Below are 23,950 nucleotides of genomic sequence, written 5' to 3' on the forward strand. Positions count from 1 at the left end.
CCATCCTATCAATCCCTTTCCTCACACAAACAACTTGTCCTGCAAAGACTTGTTGTTGGATCTGTTTGATATTTACCGTTTTCTTCACCTAACCCTCCAATTACCACCATGGGTGCCTTCTTATGCACCAACTACCAAACAAACCCATCAATATGCTCAACCTTTAAACTGACCAATCAAACCAGCCCACAGAGGTGAATTTGAATGAATACATGGGATTAAATGGACAATGGAAACTTGAGCATGCAATTAACTAAGGAATAAATACCACGATGAACAGCTGTTTTCTGACTTGAGGATGATGTCACTTTAAAGATATAAATAATTTGGGTTTGGATTGAGGTCTCATGCTGTACTGTAAGATTGTACAGGAATAGAGGTTATTAAAATCACAATCTCTCCCACAGCATGGTCATGTGCAGTGATAGAAAGGTGAACATTTACATAGTAGGCCTGTGGCAACAATTTGAAAACTGTGATTGAAAGTTAAAGGTGAGGAATAATAGGGATTGGGGAAAGCACAAGTGCAGAAGGTTAACAAAAGTATTGTTCAAGCACAAAAATGCTACAAAGTCCAATTTGTTAAGCAACTTGCAACTCAAACTACTATCTATCACTCAAAACATTGTTCACCTATGTGAACAAACTCATTCATCACATCAATAACAAAAATAACTAGACAGCCAATAAGTTGTGTACTATAATTTATACATTTCATAGGTGGCACAGCTACCTCACAGCACCAGGGACTAGGTTCGACTCACAGCATGGGTCACTGTCTGTATAGAGTCTCTAAGTTCTCCCTATGGTGGCTTGAGTTTCCTCCAGGTGCTCCAGTTTTGTTGTGCAGTCCAAGAAACATACTGGTTAGGTGCATTGGAAATGCTAAATTCTCCCTCAATGTACTCAAACAGGCAGTGGAGCATGGCGACTAGAGGAGTTTCACAGTATTGACTGCAGTATTAATGTAAGCCTACCTGTGACACTGATAAACTTTTAAAACATTCTTAGGAATAGAGATAAAATACTAAAACCTGTATGTTGATAGAGGTACATGGACAACTGATAGATTGGAAAAGATGTATGCAATATTTAAAGCTTGGGAACCTCTATTTTCATTGACAGGCTGAGCATTTCCGTGATAGCACAGAGAATAGAGCACTAATACTTTCATGCAATCCTAAAAAGATAGCACTATACATGTGACATTAAACCAAGGCTACCTTCTCATGTGAATTCAAAAGATCCCATAGAGCAGCCTTGCAGGTGGAGGATGTGGTCAAGAAGGCATATGGTGTACTGGCCTTCATTAATCGAGGGATTGAGTTTAGGAGTTGGGAGGTAATGCTGCAGCTTTATAAGACCCTTGTCAGACCCCACTTGGAGTACTGTGCACAGTTCTGGTCGCCTCACTACAGGAAGGATGTGGAAGCTATTGAGAGGGTGCAGAGGAGATTTACAAGGATGTTGCCTGGATTGGGAGGCATGCCTTATGAACATAGGTTGAGGGAGCTAGGTCTCTTCTCCCTGGAGAGACAAAGGTTGACAGGCGACCTGATAGAGGTTTATAAAACGTTGAGAGGTATGGATAGGGTGGATTCTCGGATGCTATTTCCCAGGGCTGAAATGGTCGCTACGAGAGGACACAGGTTTAAGGTGCTGGGGATCAAGTACAGAGGAGATGTCAGGGGTACGTTTCTCACACAAAGTGGCAAGTGAGTGGAATCGGCTGCCGGTGGTGGTAGAGGCGAACTCGCTGGGGTCTTTTAAAAGACTTCTGGATGAGTACATGGGATTTAATGGGATTGGGAGTTACAAATAGTTCTATGGCCTGGTAGGTTTGGATATGATCGGCGCAACTTGTGGGCCGAAGAGTCTTGTTTGTGCTGTAGGGTGTTAGCGTGGATAGAGGATTGGTTGTCAAATACGAGGCAGAGAGTGGGGGTTAATGGGTGCTATTCGGATTGGCAGTTGGTGACTAGTGGAGTGCCCCAGGGGTCGGTGCTGGGGCCTCAGCCATTTACCATTTATATAGATGATCTGGAGGAGGGAACCGAGTGTATGGTGTCGAAATTTGCTGATGACACCAAGATTGGTGAAACGGCAAATTGCGCGGAGGGTGTGGAGAGTCTGCAGAAGGATCTAGATAGGCTGGGCGAATGGGCCAGGAACTGGCAAATGGAATTTAATGTTGGCAAGTGCAAGGTGGTCCACTTTGGTAGGAATAATGGTAGGAAGGACTATTACTTACGTGGTGAAAAACTGCAGCAGGCGACGGTGCAGAGGGACCTTGGGGTCCTTGTGCATGAGTCGCAAAAACCCAGCCTGCAGGTGCAGCAGGTGGTCAGGAAGGCTAATGGGATGCTGGCCTTCATAGCGAGGGGGATTGAATATAAAAGTAGGGAGGTCTTGCTGCAGCTATATAGGGCATTGGTGAGGCCGCAGCTGGAGTACTGTGTGCAGTTTTGGTCGCCGCACTTACGCAAGGATATTTTGGCCTTGGAGGGAGTGCAGAGGAGGTTTACTAGGCTGATTCCGGAGTTGAGGGGGTTGAGCTATGAGGAGAGGCTGAATAAACTAGGCTTGTACTCGTTAGAGTTTAGAAGAATGAGGGGAGATCTCATTGAGACGTATAAGATGATGAATGGGATGGATAGGATAGAGGTGGAGAGACTCTTCCCGCTCAGAAAGGACAGTAGGACTAGGGGGCACAGCCTCAAGATGGGGGGGGGGGGGGGGGGTTTAGAACGGAGTTGAGGAAGAACTTCTTCACTCAAAGGGTGGTGAATCTCTGGAATTCTCTGCCCGTTGAGGTGGTGGAGGCTGCCTCGCTAAATATTTTTAAGACGCGGGTGGATGGGTTTTTGATAAGCGAGGGGATTAAGGGTTATGGGGAGAGGGCGGGAATGTGGAACTGAGCCACGACAGATCAGCCATTATCTTATTGAATGGCGGGGCAGGCTTGAAGGGCTAGATGGCCTACTCCTGCTCCTATTTCTTATGTTCTATAATGTGAATAGTAGGTGAGCCCTCCAAACAACCTGCCTATCATTTATCTCTTGCCTAATGTAATTAAAATGGATGATCTTTATTTCCCTGATGTTTGTGGGACCTTATGTTCAGATTAGCAACCACATTACCCTATAAAAACACAAGTTTGTTAATTTCAGTGGCAATTTTTTTTTCATGCTTCTTGAAATACTCAGTAGAACAGCTTCACTAGTTTCATTTCCCCTTCTGCATGAACATGTATTTCTCCACTACTGTACAAGCTGGAAAGAAAACAAAATGTAACAATATTCAGCAAGCATTTAAAGTGCTCTGCCTTTGAGCAGGTCTCAGTACAGGATCTACTTAAGATAAATAAACTCAAATCTGAGCTTCAGATTGCAGTGGAAAATCAGATTTGAGGCTCAGTCTTAAACCAGCAATACAAATTATGGCTTGCGACATGGGTTAAATATCATTTTTCTAAAATCAAGGTTTGGGTAATCAGAGCTCATGTATATTTGCATTTCTTCCTTGCTCTTTATGGGCCAATTTATTTTGCCTGTAGTTGAAAGCAAATTAAACCGATGAACAAACTGAAACATTTAGTCTTTGAGAGCTTGATATTGAAAACTATGATCTTTATTCCAATGGCTTCAAACAATAGTTTGGGAGAATGGCAAAGTGGTTTGCAAAACATCCTGACAGTTCAGTTTCCATCTCACCAAAAGAAGTCCATCTTATCCAGCTGAAGTCTAGAGATCTAAGACAAGCAACCACATGGCACCAACCACTGCATTTCATTTTTTAACATAACACAAATACATAATTAGATTGTAACCATTGTGACATATTCCAGTTACTCCCAACTACCACTGCAACCCAGGCAATACACTTCACTGTTGCTGGTCTAATACTCACAGGTCACGGCACTGTTCCTTCCCAGTCTCACTCATGATTAATGTGTCTCTTACTTGCACATCTGCTTTCCTATAGGTCATACCTCTAATAATAATTTTTACTAAGGTTAACCTTTAAAAAAAATTTTTTCTTCCCCAAATGAATGATTATATTCAGGAGATCTGAATCATAATTTATACATTAAAGTGTACAAGTACAATTTCTTCATAATCAGAAGTCAACGTTTTGTACAAGTAAAACATTTCAAAACATTGCAATAATTCTACAAAGAGGATAACTGCATTGAAACTTGCAAGTCAAATTAGAAGGGAAAAATTAAAAGAGCAAACAAAATGCAAAATCAGTGGATACTGGCTTATTTTTATGTAACTTTATATTAGATAAATGTTGCAACTGTGCAAGTAAGAAACATATTAGTCATGATTGACACTGGGAAGGAACAGTGCAGTGACCTGTGGGTGTTAGACCAGCAATAGTGTAGTACCTAGGTTGCAGTGGTAGTTGGGAGTAACCGGAATATGTCACAATGGTTACAATCTGATTATGTATTTGTTTGTGCTGTGATGAAGAATGGAATGCAGTGGTTGGTGCCACATGGTTGCTTGTCTTAGAACTCTAGACTTCAGCTGAATAAGATGGACTCCTTTTGGTTAGATGGAAACTGAACTCTCAGGATGTTTTGCAAATCACTTTCTCATTCTCTCAAACTATCACTTAAAGCTACTGGAATAAAGATCATAGTTTTCAATGTCAAGCTCTCAAAGATCAGTTGCTATCAGTAATGAAGTATATGAAAATTAATTGGGATTTTTATGTTATTACAGTACAAGGTTCACACAACCAACACCCAAGGCAAAAACGTTTGAACACTCCTAGCTTAGGGCATGTAAAATTAAGCAAATACAGATCAGACGTGCTAAAATAAATCTGTAGTCTATCCACAGTTAGCAACTAAAGCAGTGTGAGATAATAAGGACAATCCAATTAGTCTGTATCCTTTGGTAGAAGAAGAAACAAGGAGCATAGTGGCCCAGTGGTTAGCACTGCTGCATCACGGCGCTCGGAAATTGGGTTTGATTCGGACCATGGGTGACCGTACGGAGTTTGCACACTGTTCCCGTGTCTGTGCCATTTTCCTCCAGGTGCTCCAGTTTCTTCCTACAGTCCAAAGATGTGAAGGTTAGGTGCAGGATTATGGGGATAAGGTGGGGAGGGGGCCTGGGTAAATTACTCTTTCGGTGATTCTGTTCAGACTTGATGGGCCAAGTGGCCTCTTTGTAGGGATTTTATAGAGATTCTATCAAAATAAATCAGGTAGGATTGCTGTTATAGGTAGTGTGACCCCCATGGCTGGAAAGTGCACAAATGAGCAAAAGACCAGACACAATTATCATTCTTTCCTAACAACTGTATCGACTCTCAATTAACCATGCTCACTTATTCCTTCCCCTGATTTGTTTGTCCTTTTTAAAGTACAGGACACAGCTGGAGTTTTCGACACAGTCTGCTCATCACCTTACAGGATGGACAAAATTGTTCTGGAAAAGTACAGAGAAGATTTACAAGAATGCTTCAGGGTTTGAAAAACACAGCCGAGGGAAGAATGGATATGCTGTTTTCCTTGAAGCTGAAGCAGTGAAGGAGTAGACAGGGATGCCTTGTTCCCTTCCAGGGGAAGTTAATTCCCAAGTGGCAAAGAATAAAAGGTGATTGGTGGAAAAATTAGATGGGACACAAGGAAAAGAATTTACCACCCAGGGATAGTGCATGTTTGGAATTTGGTGCCTGGGATATGGGGCTATGTCTGATGGTGAAGGTAGAAACTTATTTAAAAAGAGACTTGCATCTGCACCTTAAAACACTAACGTACAAGGTTATAGACAGGGTACTAGAAGGTGGAATCAGAATTTGCAGTTCAGCCACTCAGACACAAGGGGCTGAATGGTTCATTTCTGTGCCATAACGTTTCTATGGTTCTACAGTCTCCAGCAAGGGAAACTGCAACTGGTTAAGGATGGACAGGCATTTACAACTGTCTAAAAGCAGCATCCATTATCCAATTGTATGAATTGCAATATTAAAGTTGATGATTTTGTGTCTCAAGTGATTTGCTTACTTGGTTCACATCTCAATGTTAAAATAAAATTATGCCCACATTGAGGCACAATACTAATGAGGTTACATTAGTCAATAAATTCTTTCCAGTGTGTACCTCATCTATGCTTACTTAGTAAAACACTACACACACACAATACTGCCTTAGTTTAACAAGAAAACCAAAATGTAATTTTGTTTTCTTAATAACCTTGAAAGGAAAATCAACCTTCGCTAATCAAGAAGTTCATTGTGAAAAATCACCAAACCTATAGCCCCATTCTTTGGCCTAATAGAGCAAGAAAGACTGTAAAAAGCTTCTTCCACCACATTCCTGACCATAACAACTAGCTATATATAAAGTTCTCATCCACTCCTTGGATCTTTTGCTAATCTTAAATCCACATCCTCTTGCTACTAACGACCTTGTCAAGTCCCAGGTGCCATTCGAGCGTAGACACAGTTTGTGTTTCAAGCATTCATTTATTGCAACTTGCAAAGCATCAGGCTTAGTGATGTAATGACCAATTCATAAGAACATAAGAAATAGGAGCAGGAGTAGGCCATCTAGCCCTTCGAGCCTGCCCCGCCATTCAATAAGATCATGGCTGATCTGAAGTGGCTCAGTTCCACTTTCCCACCTTCTCCCCATAACCCTTACTCCCCTTGCCGACCAAAAACCTATCTACCCACGTCTTAAATATATTTAGCGAGGCAGTCTCCACCACTTCAATGGGCAGAGAATTCCAGTGATTCACCACCCTTTGAGTGAAGAAGTTCCTAATAAAGCAATCACAGCTAAGACATAGGACCTTATTTTGTTGGTCTGAATGTTTACAAAGCACTGCTTTCTTAATATGCAATTCTGAGATCTGGTTCTAAAATTGTCCCTTGACCAGTAAGAACAACAATGCAGATTACCTAGCCAAAAAGTTTAAAGCTGCCTTAAAAGCACAAGGCCACTTGTAGCTTTGTATGGCAAGATTTATAAATTATAAAGTGAATTTAGGGGTAATTTAGGGGCATTTTAGGGTTACAGGGTGAGGGCACTGGGATTAAATCACTCCAGGCAGCAATTAAAAGCGAGTACTCATGGACCAAAAGATGCTTTTAAAATAGCAACTTTGCCTGTTCGTTTCTGTTATCAGGGCAAGTGGGTTGTCTGCAGTCAGTTCATACGGAAATGGCCAGTTGAGTCCACACTTCTATTGGGTACCAGAAGGGTAAGTTTGGAGCAAAGACCAGTGCAGCAGATGTGGTAGCTTTGTATGGATCAGACTATGGATACCATTATTAGTAACTACTTCATGTTTGCCCAGTATGGTCCCAGCTTGGAGGTAAAATGTCCTCATCATACCCCAACATCTATGGCCAGAGAGAAAATGGTAACAAATTTCACTGATCCGTCTCAATCAGTACTTCTTGACCACAACTGCTTTTAAGCTTTAAATGTGGATCACTTTCCAGACATAAATGTCCTGGAACTGCCTTTCTTTTGAAAAAAAACCAAACAGGCTGCTGAGATGTTTGCCAAGGGTCAAGTGACATTTGCAATTTCTGCATAAAAAAAGATTAATATGATTAATGTTCTGAAATGCAAAAGGTGTGCTGTTGTGCATGTAGTGTCTTGGGTGCAAAAGGACCGTCCTTATCAGCTTAATGGTAGAGGTGCAACAACCAATAGCTGTCAGATATGTCAGAAGCATGAGAGTAGAAAGTCAAATAAACATCTTCCACTAGCATGTTGATGGGTTATCATTCCCCCATTCCACCCTGGCTCCAACCCATTAAGTGGGCTATACGATTGGAAAAACAAGTGACTAACTTCACAGCCTGAACATCCATCACTTCTAAGGGATCCTGATATAAGAATTCCATTGTTGAACCTACCCTCCACAATTTTTTCACAATGAGCCAAACACAAAATAATAGTTTTATGTTCACAATTACTTCTTAACCTGCATATTCTTCCACACAAAATACGCCTCTTAACCATCAAAAGTTTGTCGTTTAAACATTGACCACTCAATCAGCAGTTGAAAAACTTAATTCCTTTCCCACCACACATCAATTATGGACAGTAAGAGAAAGTTTACAAGGGTGTCAGTTCTCTCCCAACACAAAAAAAGAGAGAAAGTGCTGGAAAATCTCAAAGGCAAAGAGTCATCCAATTTCGAAACGTCAGCTCTTTTCTCTCCTTACAGATGCTGCCAGACCTGTTGAGATTTTCCAGCGTTTTCTGTTTTGGTTTCAGATTCCAGCATCTGCAGTAATTTGCTTTTATCCATAGTTTAAAAACATTTGTTTGTCTACTTCTCTTTTCCTGCTCACTATCCCAGTCCCACAGCCCACCCACCACAATCATTATCCCCAAGTTTCTTGACGTAAAGTCATAGTTTTCATGCCACAAACTAGTTGTATGTCTGTTAAGCCATCTCAAAGCATTGTTTACATGCAGCAACTTGAGCAGTTCTGCTAGAAACTAGAGCCACTTGAGAATGCAGCAGGTATGTAAATGGCACTTGAACAAAACTAACTTCTCCCTGCAAGTGTAAAATTTGCACTTAAAAACATCCTGCCTGACAAAGCCAAAAGTAAGTATCTGAAATTAAAGTGCTCTCCCTGGACATCCATTCATTTATTTATAGAACACTAGTCTAATTTAAGAGATTTTCTTTGTTGCAGTTTAAACAAAACATCACATCAAAATACTCTTTGTTCAAAGAGGGGTAAATTAAAAACAGTACCAGCAGATATTATCTGGTACTGATTAGGTATTTTTTTTGTTTTTGAAGCTTGATCACTAAGCTTACTGGGAAAAAAAATACAGATTGAAAAGCTAAATGTGCATGCTGCAATAGATTTCTTCAATTTTACTATTGGTATCAGTATCCAGTAAAATCGCATGATCAATTCCACAATTTCTTCCACTAATTTATATGCTATTAACAATTACTTTTTATGTTTCAATCTATATCTTCCCCGCTCCCCCCACCGCCCCCCCAAAATTGGCTTCAATAATCAAAAATTCAGAGCTAAAGATCAGATTTGGTTAAAACTGTCAGCCTTTATGCATTCTTTCATTTATTAAATTTTAACTTATTGTTGTTGTCAGTTTACTGAATGTATGACAGGAAAAATTATATACTAGCCAATATACTTTGTTGCATCAGAATGTTTCTTGATATTCTTATAGCATTTTACACCACAGAGGTGCAGTTGGATCCCTCCATCATTTACACTGTTCCAGGTGATTGCTCAGACCTGCAAATGTAGATTTGATCTCCCCAAAATACTCAAGATTTATTTTTAAAGCATGGGTATCCCTCTCCAAAAAGGCTGCACTAAGAAATAATAAACAGTATTACACTGATTTCAGTAACTGCCAAATTTACCTCATGGCAGAGGCTGACTTACACTTTTGGGAACGATAGCCTCTCTGTTTTTGCAGGGGCCCCCCTTGCGACATCACACCACATCCCATGGTGACAAGGTAGGCACCCACCAGTGAGGGCCTCGCTCTCACCTGCCCAGCCCTGGCCAGGGGGTTGAGACATCACTGCAGCTCCCCTTGGTGAGCAAAGCTCGCAGGTGTGCTGGTGGCTCACTGGCTTTATTTAACCAAAGAATTAGCATAACTTTTACCAACATAAATGAATCAACGTAAGATATAATTCTTAATTGCTAGCAACCTCTATTAGTTCAGTTTGCAACAAAAAACATAGGCTTACATGAGTTACCAGTCCTCAAGCCTTATAATACCTCTGGACAGAGTGGGACACCGGTCTTCTGACTCAGGGAGGGTGCAAGAGCATGAGAAATTCTTGCCATTTACAGATCTCTGGAGAAAGGTATTTTCTGGTCGACTTCAATTTCCAGAGAGAGAGGGAGGGAGAGAAACAGAGACAGAGCTGCTACTCCTTTCAAATTCAAACAGCAACTACCTGCATGTTCTATAAGCCTAGCCTCCCATGACTCTCTTCTTGTCAATCAACCTAATTAAACTCTATTCTGAAACCCTAGGAGGCAACCCTAAAAACGACAAAATTGCATTAATACAGATCAAAACAGCCCAATAATTAGGAGCAATTATTCTTCTGCATGCACAGATTGTGGGCTGCCACTTGTAGATTATTGGCACTGCAATCAGAGCTGAAGTATAAAACAGGTCCTTTACAACAAACAGGACAAATATATTTCTTAAAGGCATAGTATCATCACAGTGGGCAAATGTAAAATTGCCCATTTTGGCAGAAAAAATAAAAAATAAGCTAAATGTTCAGAGCTGCAAGGTTAGCATTTAACACCCATCTCTATTTGCCCTTAGGGTGTGGTGAACACCTTTGACAAATGAAGGACATGCAAGGCTATTTCATTGGGCAGTTAGAAATCAACTGCATTGCTAAGGGTCAAGAGTCAATTTCCTTCCCTGAGAAAGGACACAAGTGAAGTGAAAATAAGTTTTAACAACAATCTTTAATTACATAACAACAATACCAGCTTTTCATACTAGATTAATCCAATTAGCTGAATTTAAGTTCCCCAGCACATGTCTCTAGGTCACTATAATAAAAACAAAACGCTGGAAAAATTTAGCATGTCTGGTAGCATCTTTGGAGAGAGAAACAATTAAACATTGAGTCCAATAGTATTACTTCAGAGTTGACTGGAAACATTAACTTTGAGATTATTTTCTAATATTAGGCCAATATCATGCAGGAAAAAAGTGGCCACACTAGGCACTTTGCAGGTATGGGTTCTGGTCAGACAGCTTCTGATTTGCCCTCCACGCCATCAAATCAGAGGCCTGATGTCCAGGCATCATTTTAAAATGTCATCACAGCGCGCCATTATCAATTCAGAAAATAATCTTCATCCAGACGCACCCTCTGGCATCAACCTGGCACCACTCAGTATTACCCTGGTACAACTCTCTCCCCAAGCTCTGCACTCACCTCCGAGCTCCACAAAGTATTGCTTGCCGGGTGCATGCTTTCTCAGACCAGTCATGTTTCATGCTATTCTCACATCATACCACCGTGGATGCATTTTTTAACGAGAGAGTACGATTCCAGCATATGGGTCTGTTGATGAGGTGTTATTCTATTACAATGAGGTCCCCAATGTCAGACAGTGGGGATACAAGTATATATGCCAATTCATCCAAATCTCAACTTAAAACCTTTATTACTCAGCATTTTTCAAAGCCTGCAAAACAAGTTTCAACTCTGCTGTCCCCTTGCTTCTAAAATGCCTCTAATCCTCATGATACTGATGAGAAACAAAACTGCAAAAATGTTAACTTCCTTATAATCATAAAAAGGGTAGCACACTCAAGACAAAAGGAAAAGCTTTGAATGCATATGAACTACTGGATATTTATTTTTTCTGCATTCTTTAAAGAAGCTGAGTGACCTTGGCGGAACCTATACTGAGGATCTGGGTGCAGATTATTGCTGAGTTGGTGCCAATAGCAGTGTTGATGACTCACTCCTTTTATCACTTTACTGATAAGGCAGTAATTGGCAGGATTGGATTTGTCCTGTTTCTTGTGTATAGGGCATATCTGGGCAATTTTCCACATCGCCAGGTAGATGCTGGTGTTGTAGCTGCACTGGAACAGATTGACCAGGGCCATGGCAATTTCCGGAACACAAGTCTCAAGTACCATTGCTGGAATATTGTCAGGGTCCATAAGCTTTGCAGTATTCAATGCCTTCAACCGGGGTCATGGGGGGAGAGGGGGACTGATGGTGTTGAGATGGCGGCACGGGCTCGTTGGGCCAAAGGGCCTGTTTCCCAGGCTGATTTTGTTCTTTGTTTGTTCTTAACCATTTCTTGATATCACAGGGAGTGAATCAAATTGGTCGAAGGCTGATGTCTGAGATGCTGGGGACTGCTGGAGGAAGCGGAGATGGATTATTCACTCAGCACTTCTGTCTGAAGATTGTTGCAAATGCTTCAATGTTACCTTTTGCATTGATGTGCTGGGCTCCTCCTTCATTGAGGACGGGGATTTGTGTCGAGCCTCATCATCCAGCGAGTTGTTCAATTGTCCATTACATGCACAGCTGGATGTGGAAGGACTACAGAGCTTAGATCTGATCCACTGGTTGTGGGATTACTGAGCTGTGCCTACTACTTGCTGCTTATGCTGTTTGTCATTCAAAGTAGTCCTGTTTTGTCATCTCACCGAATTTAACACCTCATTTAAGCAAGTCTGGTGTTGCTCCGCATGGACTCTACAGGGGGGTGTGGTGGTGGTTAGCTGCTGGTTGTCCACAGCATCTCATGGGCTCCCAGTTGAGCTGCTAGCTCTGCTCGAAGTCTGTCCCATTTAGCACAGTGGTAGTGCCACACAACACGATGGGGAGTACCCTCAATGTAAAGGGGAGGCTTCATCACCAAAAGGACTGTTGTGATCACTCCTACCCATCCTGTCATGGACAGATGCATCTGCAGCAGGTGAAGTGGTCAAGTATTTTTCTCCCCTCTTGTTGGTTCCCTCACCACCTGTCACAGTCCCAGTCCTGCAGCCATGTCCTACTGGCCAGCTCAGTCTGTGGTAGTACTACTGAACCACTTGATGGATTGAAGTTCCCCACCTAGAGTACCTTCTGTACCCTTGCCACCCTCAGTGCTTCTTCCAAGTGGTGTTCAATATGGAGTAGTACTGATTCATCAGCTGAGGGGAGAAACAGTACATTGCTGGAGATCTTCTTCCCCATGGTGCCATGAGACTTCACAGGGTCCAGAGAGAATGTTCAGAACTACCAATGATTCAATGTCCTATTCTTACATAGGAGTTTTACAAAATGGTAAAAAAGGTACATTTGAATGGCTTTTGATACATGACAAATTATAGGTAATATTACAATCTTCCAAATTACAGAGAGAGAAAAAAAAGATAAATGTGTAAATCCATCATTATTCTTCAAATGATTAAATTACTTATTTAATTATGCTGGTGAGCTTCTACGATTTTGTAAGTATATCCTAAAATTTAGTAATTTTTGCAGGCCAGTAATCCCATTTTCTTGATTCTCTAAGGATGCCAAGGAAATCTTTAACTAAACAATTGTGAAACATGGGAAATAACAGACACTCCATGGATATCGAGAATGCAAAATGTCTTTTCAACACGCCCATTTCACTTTTTTATAAATTACTTCCTGGTCTGAATAAACACAACATTAAGAACGTGAACTTGAAAAACCTGGAAACAAGCAAGCATGGCAACATTTGATGCAGATTTTACACGTTAGGTTCAAATCGCATGAACAGGAAGTTCAAAAATTTTCCACAGCATAGCAACAGCTTGTGCATCCTAGAGATAACTTTTTGTTGCCAAGTTCACTCAAGCTATTCATCCAACTCCTTTATTTTCTGCAACAGTTTACATTACATGAACACAGAGAATTTTGATGTAGTGTAACTGTAGAACTCTGTAAACATTCATGACAAACACTTTACAAATTGTAAAAATGTAACTACAGACTCTTTCAGCTTGAATATGTGCATGAGCATTTATGAAAACTTTACTACAGAAGCAAGTCTCACCATCAGTGACAAAATAAAAACACTGGTGGTTTGTTCATTCAAAATGTTAAAATCATTTGAGAGATACTTTCTAAAACTTAATTCATAAATCAAATTACACTTCAAACAACCAAGCATCACTATAGCAAAAGTAACCACATTCAAAGGACTGTTTATGACTGAAATAAATTAGATGGAAACATTAAAGCAAATCAGGGTCTGCAAGGAAGTATTTTATCAAATATTTGAGACACATTTATACATTAGTTTGTGTATATCTAAACATCTATGTATTTGGTTACAAATATCCTGAGGAAATAAGGATATAAATGTGTACCTGCGCACCACCAATTCTGGTGTCAATTTTAAACATGCTACCATTGAAAGTCATGTCTTCAGTTGCCAAGGTCCCAAGCTCTAAAATCCCCTCCTGAAGAAGGGGATTCCTAACCAACTCATATGATTCATAGGCAGAATGCAGTCTTTAAGATAACAAGGGATCAGTAAAAAGTTAAATGATTATTAGGCAAGCTAACACAAACAGTTTACACATGTGAATGCAGTAAGTGAATCAAAACAAGTCATTACGGTTTTTAAAACATATATGTTAATATTTTTAATATATTGTTCACTTTGGTCAAGCAAAGGTACCAAAAGGCATGGTGGTAAATGTCAATAGTTTAAAGCCAAAGATCTGGGAAGCAGTTAGTCAGCAGTAGTGTTATCAGGAGGATTCCTCTGAGGGAACGTATTCTGCAAGATTTATGAACAGATGCATTCACTGCCCAGACACAAGGATGGATATGCCCGTGGATGCAGGAATACATGTCTATGCGAGCCGTGAGAATGTTCACTTTGACCTTACGGAAGTGTCTGCCATCACCAGGCAACAGGGATGTAGTTAGAAGCAAGAAAGGTGCTCATGTCTGGATTTGAAGGACAAATAAAATATCACCATGCTATTAAGCATCACATGGTTGGCTGAGGTACTTGACAGAGATCTGTATTGATGTATGACTACTAAATGAAATTGATTTTAAGCTAATGAAAGGTGGAATTATTGATGAGGAAAAACTATAATTGATCTGTATTTGACTATGTACTGCAGATCTTTGAGTGGCTCCGTAGCTCTATTCCCAATATTGTTTAACCCTTTGAAAGTCTCCAGTCAGCTGCATGTTTGTTTTATCTTAAATAAATGCTACGTTTTTGCACAGGGATAGCCTTGCGAGTTTTGAATTGTCTAAGTTGAAACACAACTGACCACCTTCAAATTTCCCCTCAACAGCTCCTTAAACCCTGCTGGCTCTCAGGATGTTCCCTAAAACCCAACTCTTTGATTGAGCTTTGGTTCAATATGTCCTTATAAAGGCTCAAATGTAAAATTTTGTTTGAGAACACTCCTGCAAACTACCTTGGGACATTTAACAGTGTTAAAGACACTGAATAAATACTAACATAATTAGAAGCCAGAATGGTCCCTTCAACAGTGATCCCTAGTTCTTGATTCTCCCACAAGAGGAAGCGTCCTTTTCATATCTGCCCTGTCCAGATCCCTTAGGATCTTGTATGTTTCAATCAAATTGCCTCTTACTCTTCTAAATTCTAGTAGAAGTCTAACCTGCCCAAACCATCCTCACAGGACAGCCTTGCCCATTCCAACTGTTAGTTTAGTAAACCTCTGCGAACTACTTTCAATGTATTTCCATCCTCCCTTAAATAAGGCATCCACTACTTTTACAGTGCTCCTTGTAGAGTCCTTGTTGTTGTGAGAAAATACCTGGTAAAAGGCAGGAGTGTCTCCAAGCAGAAAATAGCAAAGGTGGAAAGAAACAATTTGAATTATTCTTTTTTTTTTAATCCCAATGAAACAATCCTGCAAGAACTGTTTACCTTCCCCTCCAGGCATAGCTATTGCATGATCTTGTGACATCCTTGGAGTTGGGGTGAAAAAATAAAATAAATTGCATTGTTGAAAAGATTGGCAATGCTATCAGAAAATAAGACAACCATGGAAAAATTAGATGTTAAACATGGTACCTGTACCTGAATGGCAGATAAGGAGGGTTCTTTCCCGCTACCAGAGATCTGTAGGCTTCTTCTGGTGTTTTTTGAAGGTAAATGACCTTGTTAAAGAAAGAACACAATACGTCTGATTTACAATTATCTACCAAACCTTGTAATTATTGCAAACTCAGTTCTAGATTTACAAATCTGCATTAACCAATGTGTTGTCAGTCTTAAAATATCAAAAACTTGGGGTTGTGCGCCCTCAGGTCAGAACATTTGTTATCGATCAGTATATTCAAATAAAAACCATTGCATTCATGTGGTGTTCTGTAATCATTTTATCCATCTCTTCTGATGTGAGTGCTGGCAACAGAAGTTGCTGTCAGCTTTGCACAGCTATGATGGTGAACAATTGACCATTTCACCGTCATGATGGCTGTACATTCCAGGCCTCCCCTCAGTCCTACCTTAATCCCATACACAGATCCAAGTTTTACTCTGCTCCCTGTAAAATGATAGACTAATGCTTTTTTTGCTTCATGTTTTCCTGTCAGCAAGAATTCTTCAATCGGATTATCAAATCAGCCTGCCTCATGTCTTCACTGCTCCTGGATGCCAGAATTAAATTGGCATCAACAAGAGGAAGTATTTACAACAAATGCCTCTAAATCTGTGGGTAGTTTTCTTTGGAGTCAGAAATGAGCATCAGCTGTTCCATTCCAGAAAGCCAGGTATTGAAGGATAGAACCAAAAGCTAAACTTTAAGTACTTCATAAGCTTTTATTTAAAGCTACATATTACAACCTAATAGCTACAATTTCAGACTGCTCCTATACATTTTGTTTATATAGCCCAAATTAACCTCTAGTTAATGTTCACCATGTGTGCAGAATTAACTACACAATTAACACTACCACATCTTGACCACTGTTTTAAGAACAGCAAATACAGAAAGCTCATGGAATGCCACCATTCTTAGATTTCCAAATACAATGTGTTCAAAGGGAGACCACAGCATACAAATTGAGTAGACCATTAACCCAGATAGGTTGATTAATGAGGGGGTCAGGGGTTATGGGGAAAGGGCAGGAAAATGGGGATGATAAAAATATCAGACGTGATTGAATGGCACAGCAAACTCGACGGGCTGAGTGGCCTAATTCTGCTCCTATTTCTAGTGGGTGTGTGGAGTTTCACTGAAATTAAACAGAATAAGATTTCCTCTAGTTATTGGGCTAATAACAAGACCAATTATTGCCTGGTGTTTATGCTCCACACAAGCAAAATAGATGAAAAACTAAAAATTTCATAAAAAAGACCCAATTACAGCTTTTCTGTAGTGTTACTCAGTTATGGATTTATTATTATGGAAATGTTTAGCACTTTATTCTTGATTGCTAAGGGAACAAATCGATGTGTTGTTTTAGGTCACAAGTAACATTTCTTTCCGTTCTTTGGAGATGCACAAAAGTAGTTCAATTAATCTAACGTTAAGGCATCACAGTGAGTAGATTCAGTTAGCACAACCAGTTCTTTTGAAGTCACATCAGCTGCCACATATCCTTTCGGTCAATTTTCTTACGTCCTATTTATCAACAGTCCAAACAATTATCCATAAAATGTCAACCAGATCAGTGCTTTTAGAGTTCTTAAATTATTCCCTTATTGCTCATTGAAATTGCAATAAATTTACAGGGAAGTTTCCATTACTTAAACTCTTCATTTCACTATTGGAGGTGCAATTGCCAAATGCCTTCCATCAGCCTATTCAATCTCCTCTAATTTAGTTTCTCTCCACTCTTGTGAAAGTACGCTTTCCTCCAGTTAGGCCTTTCACCTTCTTCATCTTGTACAAATAACAGAATCTGTTCAAGAACTTCTGAAAGAATTGCTGGAAAGGGCATTTTTCCCCTGCTTGACTCTATACACATATATATACACTTCAAAGTTACTTCAAGATTTTAGAATTGTACCCAGAAAAGCAGTTCCAATTAGCAAAGCGAGATCTGGTTTGACTATTTAACCACAGGAGAAACTGAAGTGAAGCATGACTTGCATCCCCCAGCTGTGAGGGAAAACATAACATGTTCATTATTTACTGTAGAATGACAGGTTACATTGATTGAATTAAATAAACTGCCAATCATATTTTTTGTTGTATGCTCAACTGCTGTGAAACAAGGCAGTTTAACAATTCATCAGCCTCATCTGACTAGAAGCTTTACCTGTCTACCCGAATGGGGTCACACATCAAATATGAAATATTTGGTTCGCACCCTGAGAGTGCCACCATACAAGTAAATATTGAACTGTTGGTTTATTCCACTATGTAAAAGGAGGTACAAAGTGGAATATTTGATATGATCTACATAAAGCAACCAACACAGAGCTCAAATAGTATGTGTAGCAGGTATTGGCACTAAAACCTGTCCCCTTAAGTGTAAATCAGGTGAAAATAACTCAAGGCTTTTAGAAATTGCAAAAACAAATATGAGAACATAAAGGGAGCATGAGGATTTAGGCAAAAATGTCATTGCAGTGTACTTGCCTGACTTTGCTCAAACGTAGTAATGGACAATAACATGAGCAAAGCAACAGGCAACAACATGAAAAAAAGGGTGCAAATTAAGATATGGTAATGATAAACCAAGGAACTGGTAGCTATAAATGTCTCTCATAGGTGCCATGACAATTTTAACAACTTGGCAAAAAGGAAACGGAATGGAATTCAACACCAGATTTTGAAAAATAGATTGTATCCTGTTCAGAAAGGCAAAAAGAGAAACAGACAAATTAAAATAGCTCCTCGTCTGACATTTTCACTTAGAAATGGTGGTGATTTAAGCTTTTGGCAGTATGTATACTGATATGGTGTATAGACAATATGGATGATAGGAGAGCTGACAAAACAGACATGCAAGAATGGGTACTTTTGAAAATGGACACAGCAATCAATACTCAAGCAATAATAAGAAACCTTTTACACAAGAATTATTTGTGATGTGCCAAGATTGTAAATGGGCAGCACACTTGCAATTTGACACAGACCCAGGAGTCTGAATGATTAACTCTCAGCTGGGGACAAAAACCACATGATATACTAATTGTATTACAAACATTTCCAGAGTTACAAATAAAACAATGCTCAAGTTACTAGGCACTATTTAAAAGTTCAGTGCATGAGTATGCCACTCCTTGCACCATGAAAACAACATTGTTAGAAGACTTAAACCAAAATTAGAAACATATGCCAAAATACCCAGCAAGCTGAAAGAGCAATGGGTTGGCATAGACTAATTATTGATGAAGGAACAGCAGGTTTCGATTACAAAGCCACTGCAAATAAAGAATAAAATTAAATACTACCCAAAGACAAACGCTGATGGGGAATTTTCACCCGACAGTATAATGTGGTGATCCCACATTTTACAAACCATCACCTCCCCTTGGTGATGGACATTCAGCCCCCCAGCCAAAAAGTGGATGGTGTGCCCTTCTTCCTCCAAATAATGTTCAACATGGAGGAGTACTAATTCATTAACTAAAGGGGGAAAAGAAAACTGTTCATAGTAATCAGCAGGAGTTTTCTTGCTCATGCATTGAGCAGGTATTTTAGTGTCAGTCTTCACAGTGGAAGACGCAAATAACATGCCAAGAATTGAAGATAGGAAGGCGGTGAGGACCCAGAAACTATGAAGAAAGAGGTAGTGTTGGCTAAACTAATGGGGCTAAAGGTAGCCAAGTCTCCTGGCCCTGATGGAATGCATCCCAGGGTACTAAAAGAATTGGTGGGGGAAAATAGCAAATGCACTAGTGGTAATTTACAAAATTCTGGGTGGTCTCACAGATTGGAAGACAACAAATGTGACGCCATTGTTTAAAAAGAGGTAGACAAAAGACAGGTAACTATAGGCCAGTTAGCTTAACTTAGCTCAAGGGAAAATGCTTGAATCTATCATCAAGGAAGAAATAGCAAGACATCTGGATATAAATTATCCCAATGGTAAGACGCAGCAAGGGTTCATGAAGGCAGGTCATGTTTTGACTAATTTGGTGAAATTCTTTGAGAACATCGCATAGGGGTCCTGTGGATGTGGTGTATCTGGATTTTCAGAAGCATCTGACAAGGTGCCACACCAAAGGCTGCTGCATAAGATAAAGGTGCACGGTGCTATGGGTAATGTATTTGCGTGAATACAGGATTGGTTAACTAACAGAAAGCAAATAGTGGGGGTAAATGGGTGTTTTTCTGGTTGGCAATCAGTGACTAGTGGTGTGCCTCAGGAATCCATGTTGGGACTGCAATCGTTTACAATTTACATAGATGATTTGGAGTTGGGAACCAAGTGTCGTGTGTCAAAATTCACAGATGACACTAAGACGAGTGGCAGAGCAAAGTGTGCAGAGGATGCTGAAAGTCTGCAAAGGGATATAGATAGTCTAAGTGAATGGGTGACAGTCTGACAGATAGAGTACAATGTTGGTAGGAAAAACAGCAAAATGGGCTATTATTTAAATGGTAAAAAATTGCAGCATGCTGCGCAAAGAGACCTGGGTGTCATTGTACAAGAATCACAAGGAGTTGGTTGCAGATGCAGCAGGTAATTAAGAAAGCAAAATGGAATTTTGTCCTTCATTGCTAGAGGGATGGCGTTTCAAAACAGCGAGGTTATGTTGTAGCTGTATAAGGTGCTGGTGAAGCCACACCTGGAGTACTGCGTACAGTTCTGGTCTCCTTACCTGAGAAAGAATATTCCTGCACTGGAGGGGGTGCAGGGAGATGCACTAGATTGATTCACGACTTGGCTTATGAGGAGAGACTGAGAAGACTGGGGAAAAACTCATTGGAATTCAGAAGAATGAGGAGAGATCTTATAGAAATATAAAAGATTATGAGGGGAATTAGGTAAGATAAAAGCAGGGAAGTTACCACTGGCAGGTGAAACTAGAACTAGGAGGGGCATTAACATAAGAGGGAAGCAGATTTAGGATGGAGTTGAAGAGGAACTTCTTCACACAAAGGGTTTTGAATCTGTGGAATTCCCTGCCCAGTGAAGCTGAGCCTACCTTACTGAATGTTAAGGCAAGGACAGATAAATTTTTGAACAGTAAAGGAATTAAGGATTATGGTGAGCGGGTGGACAAGCGGAGCTGAGTCCACAAAAAGATCAGCCATGATCTTATTGAGTGAGGGAACAGGCTCTAAGGGCCAGATGGCCTACTCCTGCTCTTCGTTTTTACGTTCTTATAGTCGATTGATGTCCATTCTGCCAATATTACCTGGTCTGGCCTTTATTTGACCCCAGACCAAAAACAATGTAGATGGTGCTTAACTGCGTGTGATGGAATACTCTCCCTTGCCTGGATGATGTCATAGTCCCGGTCAGAAACTCCAAAGTATTTTATGAAGTCTTCCTAGATCAGAAGTTTTGCAATTTGAATTAGGCTAGGGCAAGTATGAGCTGAATCACTTCAGATATGATTCAAATGACCCACTCGGGAGCTTTTATCAAACAATGTTTATTTAAAACTACAGTTAACATATAGCAATAACTTAAACCAATTACAAACAAGAAAACAAACATGATATTGTATAAATCTTAACAACTAAATGCAATGTTCCAACCATACAAATTTCCCCATAAACATACACTTCCCACACGTTTAACACAGAAAATAAGGATGCTCACATGATGCTGGAACTTTAGTCCTTTTGTTGGGGAATTGAAAATCTAACCGAAGTAGAGATTATGCCACTGCTGGCCTCTAGTTTTTACAGTAAAAAGTCTCAAAACACCAGGTTAAAGTCCAACAGGTTTATTTGCCAGCACTAGCTTTCGGAGTCTCAAGCTCCTTCATCAGGTGAGTGAGGACTTGTGTTCACAAACAGGACATATAAAGACACAAACAATTTACAAGATAATGGTTAGAATGCAAGTCTTTACAGGTAATCAAGTCTTAAAAGGTAAAGACAATGTGAGCAGACTCTCTAGTTTTTAGCCTGCAAACCATTGCAAGAGACAGAATTCTCGCTCCAGGAAAGCGAGAGGATCTGCTTCCAGCTAGCCAACAGAATCTCTAACATAAGCGACAGAAAGGGAAAGCCTGCCTATATCCAGCATGGTGCGAAAAATCTTCAAACTAAAAACAGTAGCCAGCAACCCAACACTGAAAAGGGAGAGAACTCTTGTCATTTGAGCTGATTCTAGGCCTTAATAGTAGTAGTAATGGATTCATTAGTTTTAATTTTCCAAAATTCCTTTGATTCTGGAAATGTTCCATCAGTTTGGAAAATAGCAAATGTAACTCCTCTATTCAAGAAAGAAAAGGCACAAAGCAGCAAAAATATCAGGACTTACGACTGAAGAGGCTATAGTGGCCATTTAGAAACTTTCAATGCAGTTAGGCAGATCAAAATGGTTTTGTGAAAAGGCAATCATTTGAGAAAATAACAAGAAATATAGATAAAAGGGGGACCTTTGGATGGGATGTACACTAGGCCTTTTTTCATGTTACTTCTACTGCATAAATTAAGAGCTCATGGCGTAGAGGGTAACATCACAGATAGAGAATTGGTTGGCTAACAACTAGCACAGACTCAGGATAAACGGATCATTTCTTGGTTGGCACGCTGGAACTAGCAAGTGCCACAGGGATCAGTATTGGGGCCTCCACTATTTATAATCTGTATAAATGATCTGAATGAAGGGACCAAATGAATGGTAGCTAAATTTGTTGATGACATGAAGACTGTAGGAAAATAAATTGTGAGAAGACCATAAAGGGTCTGTACAAGAATTCAGAAAAGGTTGAGCAGGCAAACAAAAAAGGCAGATGATGAAGTATACTAATTGGCAGACAGGAGTATAACATGGGAAAATATGAACTCGTCCACCTTAGCAGAAGAACAGAAAAGCTGTATATTATTTAAATGGAAGATTGCAAAATTCTGTGGTGCAGAAAGGTACAGGAATCAAAGTTAATTTGCAGGTACTGAAGGTGATTATAGAATGCTGCAACTTAAGGCATAGCTTGAAAAGACATGGGTGAATAAATGAAAGCCAGCATGCATTTGTAAAAGGCAAATTAATATTAGAGTTCCTGGATGAATTAATAAAGGGTTTCTGTGGGCAGTGCATTTGATGCATGTATGGATTTTCAATAGTCACTGGATAAAGTTCAATTTAATATAATTTAATTGTGCCACTAAGCCGATGATATTAAGTGGAAATAACTGTGAGGACACAAAACAAAGAGTTGCTTTCACACAAAATAATTTGTTTGCAACAAAATATTTATAGTTTGTTACTTTGAATATATTTAGGACCAAAAGACAGTTGGGATAAAAGGATACACCAGCTGACTGGCAGAATATGAAATGTGGTAGGTCTTATCTGGGGGCTTCAGCTTTATCATATTTATTAATAACTTGTGCAAAGGGTTAGAAAGCTGTATTGTCAGGATTGCCCCTCTGGGCCCTTTTGTATCTCTCCCCCCTCACCTTAAACCTACGCCTTCTAATTTTAGGCTCGCCTTCCTTTGGGTAAAAATGTTGACTATCTAGCTGATCTATGTCCCTCATTGTTTTACAGACCTCTGTAAAATCACCCTTCAGCCTTCCATTCTTCAGAGAAAAAAAATCCTAGTCTATCCAGCCTCTCCTTATAACTCAATCTGTCAAGTCCGGTAGCATCCTAGCAAATCTTTTCTGCATTCTTTCTAGTTTAATAATATCCTTTCTACATTAGGGTGACCAGAACTGTACACAGCATTCCAAGTGTGGCTTTACAAACGTCCTGTACAACTTCATCAAGGTATCCCAACTCCTGTATTCAACATTCTGACCAATGAAACCAAGCATGCCAAATACCTTCTTCACCACTCTGCTGCCGCCCACCCTCCCACCCCATGACTCCACTTGAGGAGTTATGAACCTGTACCTCTAGATCTTTGTTCTATAACTCTTCCCAACACCCGACCATTAACTGGGTAAGTCCTGCCCTGGTTATATCTACCAAAAGGTAGATCGAAGGTCACCACTGCAAATGTTAGCACAGCTTTCTCAAAGGTCAGCCCACAGAAAGCTACTGGCCTGGATGCGGTACCTTGACAAGCACTCAGATCCTGCGCGGATCATCTGGGAGGGGTATTCGCAAACATCTTCAACCTCTCTTTACAACAATCTGAGATTCCTATCTGCTACAAGAAGATGACATCATCCCAGTATCAAAGAAAAGCCCAGCAGCATGGCTTAATGACTATTGTCTGGTGGCTCTAACTTCCATCATTATGAAGTGCTTTGAAAGGTTAGCCATGGCACAAATCAATTCTAGCTCTTGGACTGCCTGAATCCACTACAGTTCACCTACCACTGCAACAGGTCCACAGTAGATGCCAC

The 23,950-nt window shown here is 40.1% G+C and overlaps 1 protein-coding gene across 3 annotated transcripts in view; it reads right to left on the minus strand.

Moving 5' to 3' along the window:
* Window positions 1–23,950, minus strand: part of LOC145347869 (dual specificity protein phosphatase CDC14A-like) — a 164,366-nt gene that overhangs the window by 108,052 nt on the left and 32,364 nt on the right. For 2 of the 3 annotated variants that reach the window (XM_080195807.1, XM_080195809.1), the window contains exon 5: window positions 15,589–15,668. In XM_080195807.1, the coding sequence (XP_080051933.1) occupies window positions 15,589–15,668 (80 nt within the window). Of the gene's footprint in view, window positions 1–15,582; window positions 15,669–23,950 lie in introns of all 3 variants that reach the window. The other variant, XM_080195808.1, reaches the window with a different exon arrangement.

This window comes from Carcharhinus amblyrhynchos, chromosome 9 (genome assembly GCF_965287045.1).
Source record: "Carcharhinus amblyrhynchos chromosome 9, sCarAmb.v2.hapA, whole genome shotgun sequence".
Classification (NCBI taxonomy): domain Eukaryota; kingdom Metazoa; phylum Chordata; class Chondrichthyes; order Carcharhiniformes; family Carcharhinidae; genus Carcharhinus; species Carcharhinus amblyrhynchos.